General features: G+C 39.7%; 1 protein-coding gene across 4 annotated transcripts in view; it reads right to left on the bottom strand.

Annotated features, from left to right (window-relative positions):
- The window catches only part of THSD4 (thrombospondin type 1 domain containing 4), an 865,877-nt gene that overhangs the window by 51,217 nt on the left and 792,078 nt on the right, over positions 1-22,582 (bottom strand). For all 4 annotated transcript variants that reach the window (XM_027852227.1, XM_027852225.1, XM_027852228.1 and 1 more), the window contains 5 exons: positions 17,474-17,649; positions 14,321-14,417; positions 12,775-13,047; positions 3,687-3,816; positions 402-606 (listed from right to left, as the gene is read on the bottom strand). In XM_027852227.1, the coding sequence (XP_027708028.1) occupies positions 402-606; positions 3,687-3,816; positions 12,775-13,047; positions 14,321-14,417; positions 17,474-17,649 (881 nt within the window). The remainder of the gene's footprint in view (positions 1-401; positions 607-3,686; positions 3,817-12,774; positions 13,048-14,320; positions 14,418-17,473; positions 17,650-22,582) is intronic.

Here is a 22,582-nt window from a genome sequence, read left to right as displayed (position 1 = left end):
TACTCTAAACAAAGGTTGCTTCTAGAATTACTGTTGTTCAGTCTTTTCAGTGGTATCTGACTCTTTCTGACTCCATTTAGGGTTTTCTTGGAGTGGCTTGCCATTTCCTTCTCCAGCTCATTTTATAAATGAGGAAGTTGAGGCAAAAGAGGTTAGTGACTTTTCCAGGGTCACACAGCTAGTAAGTGTCTACGGCCAGATTTGAACTTAAGATGAGTCTTCCTAACTCCAGGCCCAGTGTTCTATTCTATCCTATCTATCCCATTCATATATAATTAAAGAACAAGGTGACTCATCATCCCCTTCTCAGGCTATTTTCCCCATAAAAGCAGGAGAAGTAAGTTAGGGGATCCTCCTGCAATTCTAGTTAATAAAGCAAAGTCCAAATTACTCTGATTTACCGAGGTCCATTCTGTCCGGATTTGCCACTCACTGCAGATCTTGAGTTGGCAAGTACTGGTGGTCTCTGGTTTCTCCAGGTGCTGGCAGCGGTATGGCTGTACAGTTAGGGTCCTGTTGGCATACATCTGGCGACACAGGACTTGGCGGTGTTGCATCCCAAGGCCACATGTTTTGCTGCATTCAGACCATTCCCCTATGTCCCAACTAACCGATGAAATGGACACGAGACAGAGAGAGACAAATGGTTACCTACCATTAAACATTAGGGAAAGGGGCAGGGGAATGAATGCATATTGGTAGCAGTCTGTTGCTTCAAAGAAAACTCATTGGATTTCTAATGTTGGGGAAGCTAACTTTCATGTTTACAGATCTTTGGAAGGGGAACACCTTTGAGTGGTCATTTGAATGTACTTACTCACAAATGACTGAGGACATAAACCTGGCTCTCTGTGGGGGCTGTTCACAGGAGTACACTTATCTTACAGAGTTAGGTCAGAGAATTAGGAACCCACCAAACAAGGGCTTGGGAAAAAACAAACAAACAAAAGGAAGAGAAGTCATTTTCTATATGCCTCCCTGTGATATGCCTAGGTATGAGTAGGGCAGTGTGTGAAAGGGAACATTTTTGCAGGATGGTTTTGTTGGCTTTTGGAACTTTTTTGTTCAGCCGAGAAAATCGCTCTCAGGGGAGTGTAGCTATAAAAGACTACTGGAAGCTGACTTTACCAACATGAATAGTGCTTTGCTCTATTGCAGGGGTTTTTAACTAGGGGTTCATGGAACCACAAGGAGTCTCTGTGAATAGATTGTAGCAGGTGGTAAATTTGGAATGAAAAAAAACACCTTTATTTCAAAATAATTGGTTTATTTTGTAATCCTATTTTATTTTATGTATTTAAAAACATTGTGAGAAGAGGTATGTGGGCTTCACCAGTTGGTCAAGAAACAATGCCAAAGAAGGTTAAAAGCCCTTGCTTTCTATAATGTGTCATAGCCTATGATTCTGTGAGCAGGTCTCTGTTCTTGTACGCAGAGTTGTCCCTAACCTTCTTCAGAAGCATAATTTCCCTTTGCATTGCCCTATTTCACCCTCTTTGTACCTTCTCCCTTATTCTGGTACTTATCCCCTTCATGCTGCTTCCAGGCAAGACTTGTCCATTCTCTAAAACCTGTCTCTACACTCCTTTCCTGCCAAACCAGCTTTCAACGACCTCTCACACAGAGGAAGGGATTTGCCCTAATTCATCACGTAAATGCAAAAATACAAGAAGGATCAGTGGTTTGCCGGGAAAGGAAAATCCCCCTCTCTCTATGACTTAGGATCAAAAGATAATAGATTTTTGAGCTGGAGAAAATTTTACAGCTAAAGAAACTGAGACTTAGAGGGGTGAAACTACTTGTTGAAATTTATAGAGGTATTAAGTAATGGAAGTGGAATAACCCAAGATTTCCTACTCCAAATCTGGGACTCTTTCTGCTGCAACATGCTCCTCCCTACTTAGTAGATAAGTAATAGGGCATTGACTGTGGTACAGAGGATAAATCACGTGCCCCGAGTCACTCAGCTGGTAAATTAGAGGAACTAGGGGGTACAGTGGATAGAGTTTTGGACCTGGAGTCAAGAAGATGAGTTTACATCCTGCCTGAGACTCCTATTGGCTGAGTGGCCCTGAGCAGATCATTTAACCTCTGTCTAGTCTACCTTAGTTTCCTTGTCTGTAATGCGGATAATAATAGCACCAACCTCCAGGGTTGTTGTGATCAAATGAGAATATTTGTAAAGCACTTTGCAAAACTGAAAGCATTACATAAATCCTAGCTACTATTGTTATTGTTGTTATTATGTATTAGAGGTGGGATTTGAATGTTAGTCTTCCTGACTCAAGTCCAATACTCTTTCCAATATACCAGAGGTATCTCTAATTCATACTAAGGAATTAATAACCAGTAACAGCTGGCTTAATAACAATATCTTTATTATTGGAAGGATGTGGTATTACTATATATTACCACAGTAATGATGATGTGTCATCAGAGAAGGTCATGGTGAACTCAACAATGACACTTAACCTTGGTGTAATGGAAAGAGCCTTGAACTTTGAGCCAAAGGATCTGGATTTGAGTCTTGGCTCTGCTACTAAATATCTGTGTGACCTTGGGCAAGTCATTTCTCTTCTAAACTCCTGTTTCTTCATCTGTAAAATGCAGGGGATGTTGTGGCTGACCTCTAAGTTCTCTTGTAACCTTCCATGACACAGACAAAAACCTCTCCTGGTGCTTGAAGTAGAAAGTCAGACCTTGTGTTTGTCTACGCCACCCTGGGAATATGTGTAGCCAGGGCTTATAGTTCTATTGTGATTTCAGTGGCCCACGTGTTTCACCAGCAAGCACATATGAAATAGTCATCCCTTACCAAGAAGAGGCAAGGGAAAGAGGTCATGGGAGCACACTAAACTGCTTTCTAGCTAATCTTAATCCTGGATGACAGCTGTGCTTGCTCCATAGACAGAGTTTAATGCATAGCCTGCATCCTGAATTTATAATTGATAATTACAACATTAATGATGTACCCAGGTAGTCTTCCTTTCTTCCTTCTTTCCTCTCTTATTTTCCCTCCCTCCTTCTTCCCTCTCTTTCTTCCTTCCTTCCTCCATTCCTTTCCCTCTCTCCTTTCTTTCCTTCCTTCCATAAGAACAGGATCTGTGATTTTGTTGGCATCAGAATCTCTCAGGTGAGGAACCTCCCTCTTCCAATACAGGTCAACACCTTCTCTGTACCTTGTGGTCTCAGAGAGTTGCCCAGTGCACAAAGGAATTAGTTAAGTGACTTGCTCAGGGTCACAGTCAGAAGGAGGCCTTGAGACTAGGTCTTCCTGGCTCTAAGGCCAGTTCTCTATCCACTACTCCAGTGTCTTTTTTTTTTTAAAGGTGTTAAATGTCCTGGAGAAATCACATTACATAGTAGATATAGTGGTGAATTTACCATCAGGAAGACCTGGGTTCAAATACTGATTTTGGCATTTAGTAGCTGTGTGTTCATAGGCAAATCATATAACCATTTTGAGCCTCAGGCAATCTTCTAAGACTTTGAGTTATAAACCTGCTGTAGTGCATATCAGGAGGGAGTTACCATATTGGGATTTCTGACACTGATGAAATCACAGGTCCTTGACAAATCAATGTACAGTATTAGCAATCCAAACTCCCAGATTAGGAATGAACAAAAGTTTACAAGCCAAAGTTGATATAAAAGGTAAACTAAAGAGAAGAATTTGGATTGCTTACAAGGCTGGGCAAGGGAAAATATTGCAGGGTTCTTCCTCAGGAGTAGGTTTGGTGCTAGGGTCACAATAGCTGTCAGGAACCTCTTCATGAGAATTTCTGCTCACGCAGTGAAAGATGGGATATTGTGATCCTGAAATGACAACAAAAAAGTTTGGTCATTAGAAACACACACACACACAAATAGTTGAACAATGGTGGTACATTCGGGAAAAAAAAGTCCCCTCAGCCAAAGTCTCTGCATTCTAAAACCACAAAAGGTAAATATTTCCTGGAGTGACAATGAAGGCAAAGAGATGATGGGTACGAAGCATTCTTCTAGAGGTCTCCATAGGTGGGTGGCAAACATACATTAAGAAATATATACTGAATGTCCACTATATGAGTAGTCTACTATGTTGAGGGCTATGAGGAATGGAGAAGAAGTATAAATTTAAACCAGGGGTGGGGAACCTGCAGCCTTGAGGCCCCATGTGGCCCTCTAGGTCCTCAAGTGCGGGTGTTTGATTGAATCCAAACTTCACAGAAGAAATCTCCTTGATAAAAGGATTTGTTCTGTAAAACTTGGACTCCATCAAAAGGCCACACCCAAAGACCTAGAAGGCCACATGGGGCCTAGAGTCCATAGGTTCCCCACCCCTGATTTAAACACAGCTTCAACAAACATTATTAAACACGTATTCTGAGATAGATACTGATTATATGGAGATTAAAAAAATGATAAAACATAGTCCCCAACATCCATCAAGGAGGTGGTTCTTCAGGCAAGAGTACTGGGTTCAATGAATTTGAATCCTGCCTCAGACATTTAGTAGCTGTGTAACCCTGGTCAAGTTACTTAACCTCTCTCAGTCTCAGTTTTCTCATCAGTAAAATGGGGCTAATAACAGCATTTATCACAAAGGATTGTTATGAGATTTAGTAAACTAAAACATCACCTGTTTAAAATTTCCAAACATAGCTGGGATTTCCTTGAATTTTAAAAATCCCCACCCCCAAAAAGCCTTCTTTCTGTTTCATTGACAATTTAATGAGATAATGTATATGTAAGGCATTTCACATACCTTAAAGCACTGTATAAATGTTAGCTGTTTTTATTATTATCTCCATTTAACAGATAAGGTTCCTTTCCAAGCAGTCCATTCTACTTTGGTATAGTTCTAATTAAGAGGAAAATTTCCCTGCAATACCACTTAAATCTGTTTCTCTGAAACTTCTACCCATTTGGGTCTCTGTGATCAAACCAAACAATCCCAATCCCTCGACTATGTGAGAATCCCACAAATACTTTAAGTGCTTATAGTGTCCCACCTAAGTCTTCTCTTCTCCAGGTTAAAATATCCCTAGTTCTTTCCATTGAATCTCACGTGGCAGGATCTTGAGGCCCTTCACATGATTCTCCATCATATAATTTTCCATCTAGCCTCTACCTATTAGGCTTTCATTACCCATTATCATTCTGTCTTTGCCTCTTCATTTACCCATTTCATTCTCACCCTCTTTCTAGAACAAATTTCTTTTACTTCGCCACTTCTTGAAATCCTGCCCAGGTTGAAAGAGAAGCTAAAGACTTTAAATTGTCAATGAAACAGAAAGAAGACTTCTTTTAGGGGGGCAGATTTTTAAAATTCAAGGAAATTCCAACTATGTTTAGACATTTTAAACAGGTGATGTTTTAGTTTACCATATTTCATAGACCACCTAAAGACAGAGAAGTGGGAAAAAGGCAGAGAAGCCAGGTTTTCTCTCCCTGAAAGAGAATCATTGTCCTCAGATGGAGAGACATGATTTGAGAAAAAGTGAAGTTTAGGAGAATTTAGACAGAAGGCAGTCTTCCTCTTGAAAACTTGGAACAGATTTTTAAATGAATAGGATAAGATTAGGAACAAGCTATCAAGAAAAAAATGCCCATATATCTGAGGCATCATATTTAGTTTTGTTTCTTTAAAAGACTATGAAATTTTTTAAAAATATTCTAGTTATATTGGTTTAATAAAGAAGAATATTTTGATAAAAAGGTAGCCTCCTGTAAGAGCCTTCTATATACCAGACCCTGTGATAGGCATTGAAGAGAAAAAGACAAAACAGTCTCTCAATCTTTGCTTTCAAAGTATGTACATTTTTAATGGGGGCAGGGGAAGGAGGGAAGGACATACCATGTATGTATATAAACAGATATAAAATACATACAAAATCAGTATGAAGTAATTTCAACTTCAATCACCTGGGGGGATAAGGAAGGGCTTCCTATGGGAGATGGCATTTGAGGTAAGCCTTGAAGAAAGCTAGGATTCTATGAGGCAGGGATGAATAAGGGAGTATATTTTCTATCTTTATTATTTTTAGAGGACTTTAGAGGGAATGAGAACCTCTGGAGCTGGATAACAACAACAATAATTAATAATAATAATAGCTAGCATTTATGTTGTTCTTCAGTTGATCAGTCATATTCAACTTTACATAACCCCACGGACTTTGGTTAGTGGGGTTTTTTTTGGGCAAAGATACTGGAGTGATTTGCCATTTCCTTCTCCAGTGTCTCCCCCTTTTACAGATGAAGAACTGAGGCAAAGAGGGGTTAAGTGATTTGCCCAGGATCCCACAGAGTCTAGTGTCTGAGGCTGTTTTTGAACTCAGATCTTCCTGACTCCAAGCCCAGTGCTCCATCCACAGTATCACCGAGCTACATTTAGGTAGCACTTTGCAAATATTCTCACAACAACACTGGGGGATGGATGCTATTATTATCCCCATTTTATAGATGAGGAAGCTGAGAAAAGGTAAGTGACTTGCCCAGGGTCACACAGCTACTAAGTTTCTAAGTTTGTATTTGAACTCGGGTCTTCCTGACTCCAGGCTCAGCACTCTACTTCACCACCTCACTGTCAGGAGAGTGACATGATCAGATCTCTACCTTAGGAATATCACTACGGCAACTACACGAAGGATAAATTGGCAAACGGGGACTTAAGACAGGGAGCTACTTAGGAGACCACTGCAGTAGTTCAGGTGACAGATGATGAAGGCCTGGACCAAGGTGATAGTGGTGTGAGCAGAGAAGAGAAAACATGTGTATGAAAGACGTTGTGGATGTGGGACTCAGGGAGTGCTGGAGAGGGAAAAGTCTAAGAGGAGACTGAGATTATGAACCTAGGTTATAGGAAAAATGATGACAGAAGGACTTTTGGACATGTTGAGGTTGAGATGCCTATGGGCCATCCAGTTCAAAATGTCCAGTAGGCAGCTGGTGAGGTGGGACTGCAGCTTAGGAGAAATGATGGGGCTGTGCACCAGGATGATAGCTAAACCCACAGGAGCTGCTGGGATCACCTTTCAGAACGATACATTTCTACCTCTACTTCCTGGTACTACTTTTATTTTATTTTATTTTGTTTTTTCCCCAGTTACATGTTGAGAAAATTTTTAGCATTCATTTTTACAAGATTCTGAGTTCCAAATTTTTCTCTCTTCCTTCCTCTCTTTTGTACCACTTTTATATCACCGATGTTAGAGACAGTTTCTAAATGAAAGGTTACATCCCCTATAGTGCTGAAGCATCAATGCAGCTGTCACAGGAAGGAACAGATCGGTGATTGTTGCTAACTACCAAACTGCAGGCTGTTGCCTCACTCCTATGGGAGGGAATTGGCAATTTCAATCATCAAACACTTCTGGTCTTTGTTAGGTAACTCTTTTCTCTTCAGCTAGGTGGTGTAGTAGACAGAGTGCCAGGCCTAGAGTCAGGAAGACCTGAGTTCAAATCCACCCCCCTCCCCCAGACACTTACCAGCTGTGTGATCCTAGGCAAATCACTTAGCTTCTGTTTGCCTCAGTTTTCTCATCTGTAAAATAGGGGTAATAATACCACCTGCCTCCCAGGGTTATGAGAATCAACTGACATAATACTTGTGAAGTGCTTAGTACAGTACTTGGAACATATTAGGCACTATATACTTGTTCATCATCATTATTACTATCACTATTTTTCTCTTCTGCATCTCTAGCTCCTTATAATTGCAACCACAACTTGAGAGATTACTATCAAGGCAAATGTCTGAATGTTTCCTTAGCAATGACCATTTCTGACTGTTTCTCTTAAACTGACATATCTCAGACAACATGCTAGACCAGAGGACAATGGTTTTTTTTTATAAAGCTCGACAACTAGTTGTAAGGCTGTATTTGAAGCTGAGAAGGCCATTTGCGTAAATTGCTCTTGCAATAAAGCTTTGCAATATAAGGCAACGCTATTATGTCAGATAAAATAATGTTCCAATTAAAGCCTACCACAGGCTAGGTAAAAAAGTGATGTTGATTGAATAGAAAATACATCAAAGGAAAAATCTTGGCAAAGTTACATTTTATCCAGCTATATACCTCCTTTTTCTTTAGAAAGAGCTTTTCTTTCTTTAAAGAGCACATCAGTATTTCCTCTCTTTCTCTGCTATTTGCCTCTGGAATTAGATTTTCTGATAATGAGAGCTCACGTTTATGTATTCCTCTGTGCTTGAAAAAGTGGTTTCTTTATGATCACCTTGTGAGTTACTAAGTCCAAGTATTTTGTCCTCATTTTACAGAGAAGCTTACCTTCTAATAAAGGTGATACATCTAGGGAAGATGGAGTCGGAAAGAAGGGAAGGGGAGCAGAGAGTATGAGCATAGCACCATGGCTCTGAGATGGCTAGGCAATGGCATGGCAGGCCTGGGACCTGGTAAGAGTGGGTGAAAATAAATGAGAGTCCAGGAGCACAATGGTGAGAGTCTGAATTGTAGTGGGAGGAGAAAGCAAGAGTTCATGTGGCATAGCTTGGAGATGTTCAGTAAGAATTGCTGTTCTTTTGTTTTTTTTTATTATTGTGTTGGGTATAACTACCTGAAGGATTAGAGCTCTTATTTATAGCACCATTATCACCTTTACCCTAAACTTTTAATAAGTGTTTTTTCCTAAAATAACTACTATATATAACATACCCTCAAGCTAGTCCTCTCAAATATGGCAGAATAATTTTTCTGTAGTCTTCAGGACACAAAGTATGTATGCATAGGCAATAACCAAGACAGGGAATAACTGTAGGGATTAGTTTTCTTCAGTTTAAGAACTAAGTCTTTATTCTCTTGGTCAAGAATTCTTCATTCTAATTCATTCCTGGGTCTAGTAGGGTCTTTATCTGGTTCCTTAAAAAGTCAGTATTCTCTTTCCAGTTCCATTATACTTTTGCTTGAGTCTGATATATCCTTTTCTAGTGACCTAAGCAGAATTTTCTAGTTTTTAGTCCAAGCTAATCCAAACCTTGGTTATCCACAAAACAGATGCTAGAGAACAGCAAAATTTCAGAATTAGAAGGAGCTCTGGAGGCCATCATGCCCAACACACACCTGATAAAGGATTTCCTTTACACCAGTTTGCAAATGGATATTAAGTCTTCATTTAAAGGTCTTACGTGAGCCTTTTCAGGCAGCCCATCCCACTTTTGGATGGCTCTAACAGTTACATTGCATTTTCTGACATCAAGCCCATATTTGCCCCTTTGCAACTTGCATCTATCACTCATAGTTCTGTCCTCTGAAGCCAAGGAAAACAAGCCCAAATCCCTCCACAGACTTGAAAAGAGCATCTCCTCTTCTCCAGGCTAAACATCCTTAATTCCTTCAATCATCATCTGATATCAAAGTTCTTATGATAACTTATAGTCTTCCTTTAATTTATCCATTCAGTTAGAACAACCCTAAATAGTCTTAGGTATAGGGGGAAAGAATGATGGCCTTGGAATCAGAATACCTGTGATTAAGTCTCAACTCGGCCATTTACTAGTTATGTGACTCCAGAAAATGAAATTACCTTTCTGAGTCTCAGTTTCCTTATCTGTAAATGAGGAGAAGAGTTGGATAAGGTGTTGTTGTGTGGTTTTTCAGTCATTTTTTTGTTTTTCACTCTTCATTACCCCATTCGGGGTTTCCTTGGAAAAGATATTGGAGTAGTTTGCTATTTTCTTCTCCAGCTTATTTTACAGAAGAGGAAACTGAGGCAGACAGGGCTAAGTGCCTTGCCCAGGGTCACAGAGCTAGTAAGTGTCTGAGGCTAGATTTGAACTTAGGAAGATGAGTCTTCCTGCTACAAACCCAGTGCTCTATGTGCTTCATCACCTAGCTGCTCTTCGATAAGATGAACTCTTCCAGTTGTAATCCTATGATCCTGTTAGCCTTGATCACTTGCTATGTGGTTGGCACCATGGTAATCACTGTGAGACGAAAAAGTAGGATAAGATATGTTCCCTGTGCTAAGAAAACTTACAACTTTGTTAGAAGTAATTAATATATGGGATGGGGCTATTGCTCTCTCAGGTTAATTTTCTCCTGTTCAGGCTTTCCTAAAGCTGAAAATGAATACTGAAGTCTCTAACTTCTTTATGAGGCCTAACTGCATCACAGACCAACAAGACGGCAAAATCTGTGCATTCAGTTATTAGGGATGGTGGGGAGAGAACATTATAACCTGGGAGAAAAATGACACAAGATCAAAAGAAGGGTTGTGACTATGATGTATGGTAAAAAACAAAAAAACAAACCCCAAACCAGATTGTCCCTAGTTTAACAGCATATAAATGACAGTTTCCAAACCCCAACATTTAGGTACTCCAAATTAATTGTGTGATATTAGTTAAGTCACTTCATATCTCTGACCAACCATTTCTTTGTCCATAAAATGAATAAACTGTAGGAGATGATCTTCAAGTTACTTTCCAATTCTGAGACTTTATGATTCTAGTAAGGTGTTAAATTAAATACAGTCAATATCAGGAAAGATGTAATTTACCTACAAGGTCATTTAACATAGACACACAGAAGGTATCAGTGTAGTTTTATCAACCACTGAATTAGATCCTTCAAGGTAAGGGATTTCACAGACCATCTGGTACGACTCACCTATGCTTGTACAGTAATTCTCTATATAACATACCTAACAAAGGGTCATCTAATCTTCATCTGAAGATTTCCAGTGAGGGAAAATCTACTTTCTCTCTCAAGGCAGCTCATTTTGATTTAGGGCAGTCCTAATTTTTAGGAAGTATTAATTTAAATTGACCTTAAATCAGATGCTCTGTAGTTTTATGGATGATGTTTTCCTAATTCTATCCTTTGAGGACAAGTCAAAAAAGTCTGATTTCTTTCATCTAGTGACATAGCGTTATATATTTAGAGCTAGATGTCACCTCAGAGTAACCCTCATTTCTGAGTACTTCTCAGAGTAGAGAACCATCTAATCCTTTCATTTTATAGGAGAGGAAACTGAGGCCCAATACGATGGCCCTTTAAATATTTACATAGTTATCATATGCCCCTTTTCTTTTCCAGTCTAGACATCCCTACTTCCTTCAGTAATCCTTAGACATCACAGTCTTGATTGAGGTCTACTACCATTTCAGTTACCTTCATCTGCTCATCCTCCAACTTGACAGTGTCCTTTCTAAATTGTAAAGGTCAGAACTGAACATGATATTCCTGAGGATAAGGAGAAAGTGCTACAAAAGAGGCAGAATCTACCTCTTCTGAACACTAGGTCTGTCTTCATGTAGACTAAATTTGGTACCGGTTAATCATTCATATGTAACAGGCTGGGGTATTGAAAAGAGAGTGGAACTCAGGAGAGACAAGGGTTTGAATCTCACTTCTAACACTTCATAGCTTCATGACTGAGCAAGTCACTTAATCCCTCTGAGTCTGTTTCCTCAGAGATAACATGTGAGTGACAATAGCTCTGTAACCTAGCTCACAGAGCAGTTATGAGTCTCAAATAATATAAAATACATGAAACATGGAAAATTTAAAGTGCTATATAAGTATCAGCTATCATTATTAAAAACCTGAGTTCTTTTCCCACACAAACTGTTGTCTACGTTGCACTTGTGAAGTTTATCATTTATTTCTATTAAATCCCATCTCATTAGACTCAGCTCACCATCATAGCTGCCAAAAACATTTTGAATCCTTAGTCTACCATCCAACATGCTAACTATCCCTCTCAGCTTTTTGTCATTTCCAAATTTGATAAGCATATCTTCTACACCTAGAGCCATGTCATTGATAAAAATATTGAACACCACAGAGCCAAAGAAAGGTATTTAGGACACTAGAGACATTTATTTCTCTTCAACTTGGCACTGATCTATTAATGACCACTTTGTGTCCAAGATGTGGTATAATGGAAAGTACGTTGTAAAGTACAAATAAGCTGGGTTCAAAATCTGGATTTGCTATTTTTTCCTATGTGATTTTGGCAAGTCACTTAACATCTCTGGGTTTCTTTTTCCTCCTCTGTCAAACAAGTAGATTGGATGGATGACTCCTTAGGTATGATCCAGCTAGGTGGTATAGTGGGTAAAGTGCTGAGCCTGGAAGCAGAAGCTGTTTTTATTCAGTTGTGTCAGATTCATGACCCCATATCGAGTTTTCAAATATACTTAAGTGGTTTGCCATTTTTTTCTCCAGCTCATTTTACAGATGAGGAAACTGAGGCAGATAGAGGTACAGAGACTTGCCCAGGGTCATACAGCTAGGCCAGATTTGAATTCACAAAGATCAATCTTCCTGACGCCAGGCCTGGCACTCTATCTACTACACCACCTAGCTGCCCCCTGGACTCAGGCATACGTGAGTTCAAATCCAAACTCAGACACTTACTAGCTGTGTGACCCTGGGCAAGTCACTGTACCTCTATCTGCCTCAGTTTCTTCAACTGTAAAATGAGGATAATAATCCCACCTACTTCACAGGGTTATTGTGTAGATCAAATGAAATATTTGTAAAGTTCTTAGTGTAGTGCCTGGCACATAGAAGGCACTTAATAAATGCTTATACTCCATCCCTTCCCTAATGAGCTATAAAGAATTTGAAACACTAGCACCCCTGATGTCCCACAACATCTTTTGGCAAAGTTCTCAGCTAAAAATTGGGAGGGTAAATTAATTCACTTCCTCCCACGTACATGCTACTCGTAATGTTGGATTTAAATTAATTCACTACCTCCCACGTACATGCTACTCGTAATGTTGGATTTTTTTTTTGATTGTCACAGGCCACATTCATGTCTCACCTTTCCCACAGGTAGCTGAGCACTCTGTTGTCCCAACCTGCTTCCAGTTGTGGTCTCTGGTTCTCCGCGGTGGTTGTACAACTGGAACCAGGTTGTCTGGCTGGTGGGGGGAAAATCTTTCAGGCTGTCTCACTGGAAAGTTGTGGGTGGTGTCTTCAGTAAATATTTCCATCTCCCCACTGGGAAATTTCTCCTTTTTCTCTTCTTGTTGCTCCTCCTCTCCCTCTGGATTCCTTCCATCCGGCACGGCTAGCTGCCCATTGAAAGGCTCTCCTAGGGAAAGGCAAATACAAGAACAAACCAAGAGAATGAAGGGAACACTCCAAAAATCTGACAGCCTATTTAAGAATGAGGTGCACAACCAGCAAGCAGTGTCCACAAACAACCTTCAGTATTAGAGACTGTGCCATAAAGTAGAATGTTGCCAATATGCCATAAACACAGAGACATTTAAAAGTCAGCCAGGAACTTCCAGTTGATGCTACAAACTATTTTCAGGCAGAGTTCTTTTGTTTTGTTTATTTTAGCCTCTTTAATCATGTATCCTCATTCTTGGCCTCTTTCTAGCCTACTTATTCACAAATAAACAATATTTTAAAAATAAGTAAACAGTAAATATTTATAAATTCAATTACTGAAGGTGTCCACATTACTGCAGAGTTAAAAGAAGTTGATTGGATCAGCAGAGGCAAGGAGAAGAAAAGGGTATATGTCTGTCAGGCAAAAGTGTGAGGTAGTTGAATCTTATTTTGGGGACTCCCTACCAATTAACTTCTGACACATTTCTCCCATATAAGGATACAGTGGGCACACCTGTATGTTTTCTCTTGATTGTCCAAGGAAACCACTACCCAGGCCTACTGTCCCCATGCCAACCCCAGGATTTGTCCCTGACACTTAGCAACTCTCAAGAACTCCCTAAGCTAATGGAAAAACCTAGAGGGGCCCCTAGAATCATTCCAATTAAGCTAAATTCTTTTTACTTAGAGGACCATGGCCTTGGCTGTATAAGCCAAGAGACTGAAAGAACCAGTAAGAATAATGGGTCAGCAAGATCACAGGAACCACATAGGAACTAGCACCATGGACAGCTAATAACCATTTGGTGTGGCAAGAGGACCTTTGTAACACCCTTCAAATCACCATCTGGGCTTACTTTGCCTACTCATAGGGACAGCCCTGAAGACTGGTAAGATCTGGCGTTTACTTCAGATTTAACTGTTTCTGTTTTCATAGGTTGAAACTGGATTTTTTTCTGAAACTGAGGCAAAACAGAAAAGACATTTCAAATTAGTAAAGTGGAAATCTAAAATATCATTTCCTTCTTGCACTGGACAAATGGAACTTCTTACAATGATTGCTCAGACACAAGAAATTCATCCTACAGCAAGTCTATTCAATTTGGAAATAGACTTGTTGTAGAATGATTTTCTCTTTGTTGGTCATTTGAGACTGAAAGAGTAAGAATAAGAAAAGAATGAGAATTTATAATCAATACACAGACATACCCCACTCCCACCCACCACTAAAAAACAATAGAATTTACCTGGTCTTCTGTGAGGTGGTAGCTGTGGGCTAATGGCATTAGTTCCTGAGATAACATACTCATAGTGGACACCTGGGTTGGGTTGCTGGTGTATCATCTAAGAAAACAAAGACCGAGATCATCTTACTCAACACAGCTGTACATGTTATGATCATTGTTTATATTTTAGCATCAAGGATGTAGCAAATAGAGAGCTACCCCTCTGACACAAACTGGCTATGTGGCTGTGGGCTAGTTGCATCTTCTTAGCACTATAGACAACCCTCTAAGACCAGAGAAGGCTCCAATGTGCATTGAAAGAGGGAGTTTCCTCACTTGGAAGATCCCTATACCAATAAAATCACTGGTCTAGTCTATCCATAATTATAAGCATCTGTATATAGGTCAGATAGTGAGTGTTAGCACACTATCTGTAGTGTAACATAAAGAAATGGATTTCACCTGCATTGCTTAGGTAGGGGTCAGGAATTTGGTTTCTTGAGAGAAAGAAAAAAAGCACCACCAAAACTAAGAAACCACGGCTAACACAGTTGAAAGAGGAAAACAGTGAAATATGAAGATGTATGTAGGTTTTTCCTAGCTTTCTTCAATCACCACCAGGCTTTCCCTATGTAAGGGGGTCAAAGTGATAGGTGTCACTCAGTAGAAAAATCCATTTAATTGGACACTAGGTGGCAGGAGAGATTCATGTGTGAGAGAAATGCAATCAATTTTAGGAGAAGGGACTGTAGCAATTATGTAACCCGATCCCCTCATTTTACAGATGAGGAAACTGAGGCCAGGAGAAGTAAAATGACTTGGTCGGAGTAAAAAGGAAGATTTAGGACTAGAATCTAGACCTGCATTTAAAGCTCCAACCAGAAGTCTGTCAGTTTATTTGAAAGTATATCAATCTGGTGTGGAGGGCTAGCTCTAGGCTAGGGGAATATGTAAATGAGGCAAAGTTTAACTTCTGCACTGTCTGACTTCTGCTTTGGGAGCCCCCCACCCATCTAATTTGCTATAAGAATCATAGTATGATTCCAGTATGAGAGAGATTCTGGGGGTGGGAGGCAGGGAATGAATGTCCCAAGGCTGATATACAGAGATCTGGAAAGGACCTGAGACACCATGTAGTTCAAACCCCCTAATTTTACAGATGAAGAAACTGAGGCACAGGAAGGTTAAATTCCTTGCTCAGAGTGCCATAGGATGTATCAGAGGCAGAATCTAAAACCATGTCTGTTTACTCCCAAACCAGTGCTCTTTCCACTATACCTACCTATTGTTTCCATGGACTGAGAAAAATGGATGCAGGGAGCTGGGAATAGGAGGAAATTAAATTAAACCTCCATTTGTTTCAGTTGAACAATTTGCTCCCTGCAGACTTTCAAGCAATAAGGTAACTGTAATTTTTCTAACTGAGAGATAGTCTATTATAATGGAATGAACCACTGGACTAGCAATCAAGCAAGGATCTGTAGCAGGGTAGAGTAACTGGGGCTTCTTCCCAGGGCACCTCACATCTGGCACCATGATTCTTTTCTCTGGTGGGGCTCCTTTATTACCTCATTCCTCCACTGGTCCCATGCCATTGCCCCTACATCCTCAGTGGGACTGTCTCTGCAACCTCACTCTGTCCTGACCTTCCTCTCATACCTATGTGCACCCCTGATTGAACTCCTCCCAACATAAGCCCACCTTTCCCCTTCCCCTAAGGACAGCTCGCCTAGCAGTAGCCCCTGGTGGGATCTCATGTCTGTCCCAGAAGTCCCTTTTCACACTGCCCCAATTCTGCAACTTGATATATGCCAGAATTGTTAGTTATAGCTTAGATTAGACATCCTCCATTTTAGACCCAGCTCTGCTGCTATCTATACCATGCTGCCTAGCCTATCCCCTTTATCTAATAAAAGAGGAAGCTGAGGCCCAGGGAGAAGTGACTTGCCCCATGTTCACAAAGGAAGTAAGCAATAGAAGTGGAATTCCAGTTCAAGACCTCTAACGCCAAAGCCTGAGCTTTTTCCATATTGCTATGTTCCCCTGCCTCCATCACAGAAAATCCACTTTTTTTTCTTTTGCATAGAGCATATTTTGCCAATGTGACCCTTTTAGTATTTATAGAATTATTGGCTTCTACACTACCAGACCACCCATCATGAATCTTGAACCATGTGAGTTTTGCTATTTTTATTTCTAATATATCAAAAAATTTACTCAGATTGAAATAACTACGCTTGCTTGTTAGTCTAAAAGAAAATCCCAAAAGTTAAAAGTAAGAAGACATTATGACAAACGCATTTTTTTTGGTTCATGGACCAATTAACAGAGTAGAAGGAATGTGTGTTAGTAATGATAGTGATGATGATGACCCTAATTACACATGTTAAACTGAAGTATATTGGAAATTATAGAAAGCATGACTTTGGCTCAAAAATGTTTCTCTAGGTATTGGCATATTTCAATTCACTTTAAGTAGAGTCCATTAAGTGTATGACAGTGAAGTATTCTCTGTTTCTTTACTAAAAGAAAAGCATCATGATTGTTTGTTACCTTTTATTTTACAATCCTTTAAGAAACAGATGCTGGTGGTTTTCTTGCTTTAATTAAAAAAAATAAGGCACGTGGGCTTTTTTCCCCTCCCGAGAAAGTCAGTGTGGTACCTTCATGTAAAGAAAACCAAAGCTACATCTCTTCTGAAACAGGGAACTCCTAATAAACCTCTCTTGTAACAAGGAACTTTATTGGTTCATCTGGTGCACACTGGGGCTTTGATTTCTGCCCTCACTTTAATATGGTATCAGGAAGGCTCAAAGCTATGAGAAGATTTGCCTTGCCTAGGACATTTGCTTTGGTCTGCCATAAAACTAGAACATGCTAAATTAGCATGAGGAGGAAAGGACTTGGAGGAAATCCAGCTCTTGTGAAATAAAGGCTAGGCTTTACCTCTGATTTGGTTCAACAAGTAAAATTGGTTTTACTGGGTCCATTAACTTGGAGAGTAACAAGCATCTGGTACAGTTTAGATTTCTTGTAAGTTGGGCAAATTCAGAGGTAAATGGGCATCTTGAAGGGGCCATGGTTAAAAGATAAAGTCAGACGGTGGCATTTGTCAATTTCATGCTGGGAGCAGAGAACATGATAGAAGGAAGAACAAGAATGATCCAAACTCACATAGACATCTAGGATCTCATTGGTGGGACCTTCAGCTAAAAACGACTCTCCTGCAGTGCTAGAGATTTCGTTTGGGCGCTTGTAGGTGAACATCGTCCCTCCGCCTTCATATTTACCAGGCCGGTCAATTGCCCAGTTTCCATTGATGATGGAACGGCCTGATCGGCTCCGAAGTGCTGTTAAAGAGATAGAGAGAGACACACATGTAAGTCTAGTGCTCCTGTAAGAAACTGCAAGTATTCTTCTCTGCCTCCCATCAACCACTTAAGGTTTTTTAAGGAAAGGAGAGTGAAAAAAGAGTTGGGCAGGATAAAAGGGAGAAAGACAAACAAAAGAGAACACTTATTTTGGAATCTCTCATTGTTTTTCATCCTTGTATGAAAGTGCCTTTTACAGAGTAGGTGCTTCATAAATATGTGGTGAATTATGGAACTGAATCCATCTCAGCAGAAATCCCCTTTATCTCATCCTAGGAAGTCATGACTTTGCCACTACCCGCTCCCTGAAGATCTCCAATAAATGAGGATCCCACCACCTCTTGAGGAAGCACATTCCATTATTTATTTTTAGAGTTTATTTTTTTGTGAGGAAGGTTTTACATCAAGAAATATGTGTTTGAAACTACATACACACATACATAAGAGTCAAGAGAAGTTTATAGCTCAGGTTCTGTCTGGCATCCTGAATTTGGATGAACTCGAACTTGTTTAAATTTCTCAAATATGATGTAATCAATGTGGACTGGAAATAGGAGAACATCAGAGAAAAGAAAATTGGCTTTCCCTCTAGGACTACGTGATCCCAGTTTCTGGAGAGATGTTCACAGTGGAAAGAAAATGGCAATAGTCTATTTTTTCTTCTGTGCCAAATTATAACCAATTAAGTATGGCTAATTCTCATCATATATTTTAATTAGAACTTTTTTCTTTTTTATTAAAAAGATACCTCTAAGTACTTATTAATTTTTAAAATTAGAAAGGCCATGTGTTTTTAAGGGCTGAATTACCTCCTAGGCAATTTAGACTAGGCATAGAGAGAAGACTCAAATGAGATTGGCTTGAAATAGACCCCAGATAGAAAATTTTTTTAAAAAAATGCTCAAGATCAGATTGTGTGTGATTCTAAGTGACTAAAAGACTATGTTCCTTAATCTCTCAGCATCCCACTATCCTTTTATGTAGAGGTGTAGGGACCTTGGGACAAACACCAATTGAAAAAGGCTGCTTTAGATGTCATTTACTGTGAGATGTGGGTACTTTTTTGTCTTTAGAAAATATTGTTATCTTCTTGGTTTTTCTATGTCACTTTCATTTGCAAGTATATTCCTTCTCTCTCCTCCCAAGAGAATCATCACTTATAATAAAGAAGAAAAATAGTTCAGCAAAACTAAATGACACCTTAACAAAGTTTAAAAACATATGCAATGTTATCTGGGTATTGTGAAATGGCAGACCCCTGAGCCCTCTCAGATGCCTGAACTTCCAGGCAAACAAGGCAATCACCTCCATAAAGAGGAACCATATTGTGCCTAGTCAATATCCCCTGGGGAACCTCCTGATCCACAGTGCCAGCATCTGGATATATAGACCAGAGGAAGACTCATTTTTTTTTTTTAAAATAGCTCCAATGTCAGCAGCAACAACAACACAATTTTAGACACATTACTCTTATGCATGAGGTACATGATGAAATTATATACATTCAAGCTGAGATTTTTTTAATGGCTATAATTTATATTCTAGGCACATTAGGCAATGTGGGGACAGAAACAGCTAGGGGACACATTATTTCAACTGAGAACAGAGCAGACAGGTAGAAGCCTGAGTCAATATTTAGTAGAAAGAGAGTGGGTTGACGTGATGGAGAAGTCCCAGGACAGGGTCTTTCAGGGTGAACACCCTATAAGAGGAAACAGTGGCTGTTAGTGAGATAATGGTTTATCTCATGTGATTTATTTATGTAGAACAGCATTCTTTTAAAGTGGAGGTATGCTAACCACAAGCCCCAGCTCAGTTCTCTGCACTGCCATAAGCCGCCATCTTGGGAGTCAGGAGCCCCAAACATCTAAGGGAAGTAGTGGTGGCAATGGTTGGAGACTGGCTGGTATAAAATGGAAGTGCTCTCTCAGAGCCAGTGTGCTGGAGAAGGAGACATTGTACTCGCCTCTCCATTCCAGCTCATGCATCAAAATCCTGCTTTGAGTCTACTTTGAGCTGGCCCCGGTATGCTCAGGCAAAAAAGCAGCAGAGCAATCTCAAACTCAGTGGAATCACACATTCTATTACTCTGTTGTTTGTGATAATGGTGCATTTCTTATGTGGTCAGTCTCAGGAATCCTCATTAAATCATGGTTAGAAAGAGCCTAACTTGGAAATCATTATGGATGCTATTAAAATTTTTATGTAAAACCAATGAATATGTCTCTGTTGTTGGAAAGAGTACTAGACCGAGACCCAAGAGATACCTAGATTCAAATCCTGCCTCTGATATTTATAAGCTGCAAAATCATAGCTAAGAACTCTTAGACTCTCAGTTTCCTTATCTGTAATATGAAGATAATAGTATTTGTATTACTATCTCATAGGTTGCCATGAGGCTCAAATGGGATTACAAATAGAAATCACATTGTAAACCTTAAAGTGCCAATAAATAAAATTTCATATTAATACTATAACTATGATTACCCAGTAAAATAGGAAACAACTGATCTGGCAACCCAGTAGACAAAGGCACCAATAGGTCAGAACACAAAATAAGGATGAGGCAAAATAGTTAGTCCAGGAACACTGTCCTCGTATTCAATGCTTCTATGACCCATCCCTTATTCCCACTTGATATGTGTAATAAGCTCACTGGCTCCACAATAGGGATCCTGTATATAAGGGATCCTGTATGGGTGGCTTAATCATATTAGAAGAAAGATTTGCACAGAGGAGAAATATGAGTTCCTTGATTTGAGAGAGGGACACCTTTACCCATCATCCAATTTTGTGTATCCGTTATCTGCTAACCACAACTGGTCAAGCTAACAATATGCTAATTGGTCATGAGTCACACCATGATCTATTCTATTTGGTAAGGCTTTGAAAGAAACTTGTATCTTTCCAAATTTGGTTGAGTATTTCAAAAACAAAAACAAAACCAAAACACCTTACCAACAACATTCTTTATAAATATAAAACATGCTTTTTGAACAGTGAGTCATACACGCTTTATTACCCTGCATTATGGAAGGCAGTTGACTTTTAATTCTTTATGACTAAACATACATGCAATTTGGGTTCATAATACAAAACCTTACTTGCATTTGCAAGGTTTTTACTTTTTTTTAAAAAACATCCTTTCACATCTACTACCTGTAGTGTGTTGTATGCTTCAGTACGGGAAAAGTAAAGTGACTGTAAATAGACAAATAGCCAAATGTTTCCTGCAAGCTCAGTATGAATCATGGAATCACGGAATTTCAGAGCCAGACAAGACCTTTGATCCCTTCTAATCTAGTCCCCCCTGATTAGGAAGGCAACACATTTGGTTAAAAACAAAAATCAAAACTACTGAATTTGGAGCCAAAACACTGGGTTTTGAGTCCTGGTTCTACGACTTACTAGCTATGTGAGTTTGGGTGGGGGGAGAGAACAAACATTTATTAAGCACCTACTATGTGCCAGGCACTGTGCTAAATACTTTACAAATATTCTCTCATCTGATCCTCACAACTACCCTGGAAGGTAGGTGTTATTATTATCCCTATCTTACAGTTTGGGAAACTGAGGGAAGAAGAGGTTAAGTGACTTGCCCAGGGTTTTACAGCTACTAAGTATCTGTGGCTTGATTTGACCACAGGTCTTCCTGACTCCAGGCACAGCGTCACTAGGCTGCCTCTTCGAGCCTTAGTTTTTCACCTATCAAATGGGCATAATACTTACACTATTTATGTGTCATTTTTTGAGGATACAAAGAGATACATGTGAAATACTTTGTAAATTATAAATTGCTATATAAACATAAGGTATTATTCCCCCTTTTCAGATGACAAAACTGAAGGGAAGAAAGATTTGGTTAACTTGCCTAGGATCAAACAGCTAATTACCCTCAGAGGCAGGGGTGAACCCAGGTGTTCTGATTCTGACTGTAATTTTTTCCACCACACAATATTGCTTCTAATTGAAACCTTAGTTTTTAGGCCAGCTCTTCTGTTATCCCACAGAACTACCCTGTGGGTGGACAGAGTTTCCCCATACTAATGAAATCACAGGTTTGGACCTCCTGATTCCCTGACCCTCCAAAAAAAACTCCCAACTTTAAAAACATGTCACCCTATACACAGACAGGTCAAATCCAGAATCTGAAATATGATGCTAAATATAGATGAAACTGGGGAGTGTGTACGATCCAAAAGTCTTGAAATACCGTGGAAATGAGGAAAGGGGTGGAGGTGAAGGAGAGAAAAAGAGGGAAGGGAAGAAGGAAATAAGGAGAAAGAAGAGAGGGAAGCAAAACAGAGGAATAAGAGGAAGGGAGGAGAAAGAGAAAATGAGGAGGGAAGAACAGAGACCCAAGATATGTATTTGGTTGGGGCATAAGCAGAGTGGGGAATGGAGAAGAGTATGTTTTCCTTCTCAGAAAAAGGACTGTGGGAGCAGCTAGGTGGCACAGTGGATAGAGCACTGGCCCAGGAGTCAGGAGGACTTGAGTTCAAATGCGGCCTCAGACACTTGATACTTACTAGCTGTGTGACCCTGGGCAAGTCACTGAACCGGGTTGCCTCAGGAAAAAAAAAAAAGACTGGGCTTTTGCTAGGAACAAATGTTCAGCAATTGTAGCAAGAAATGCCAACATGCTATAGAAAAAAATAGCCTGACATCATAAAAATTTTCAGTTCCATGTATGAATTCTAGAGGTTCATAGACATTCACTAACATGTTCTTGTAATGTGGAAAAGGAGACATTTTTTCAGCCTTTGCTCTAAACATCTCTAACTTTTATCTCTAACTTCCCACCTTCATCTTTGCCAGGTTCCTCTGCTTCTGAGAGCCCAGCTTGTGTCCTATCATTGCCTCCTGGTCTTCCTATTGATTTTTTTTTTAAATCAACTTTACCCACTAAAAT

This window comes from Vombatus ursinus, unplaced genomic scaffold (assembly GCF_900497805.2).
Source record: "Vombatus ursinus unplaced genomic scaffold, bare-nosed wombat genome assembly UNPS02009205.1, whole genome shotgun sequence".
Taxonomy (NCBI): domain Eukaryota; kingdom Metazoa; phylum Chordata; class Mammalia; order Diprotodontia; family Vombatidae; genus Vombatus; species Vombatus ursinus.
Note: the sequence above shows the minus strand (reverse complement) of the source record. Positions and strands in the feature narration are given on the sequence as shown.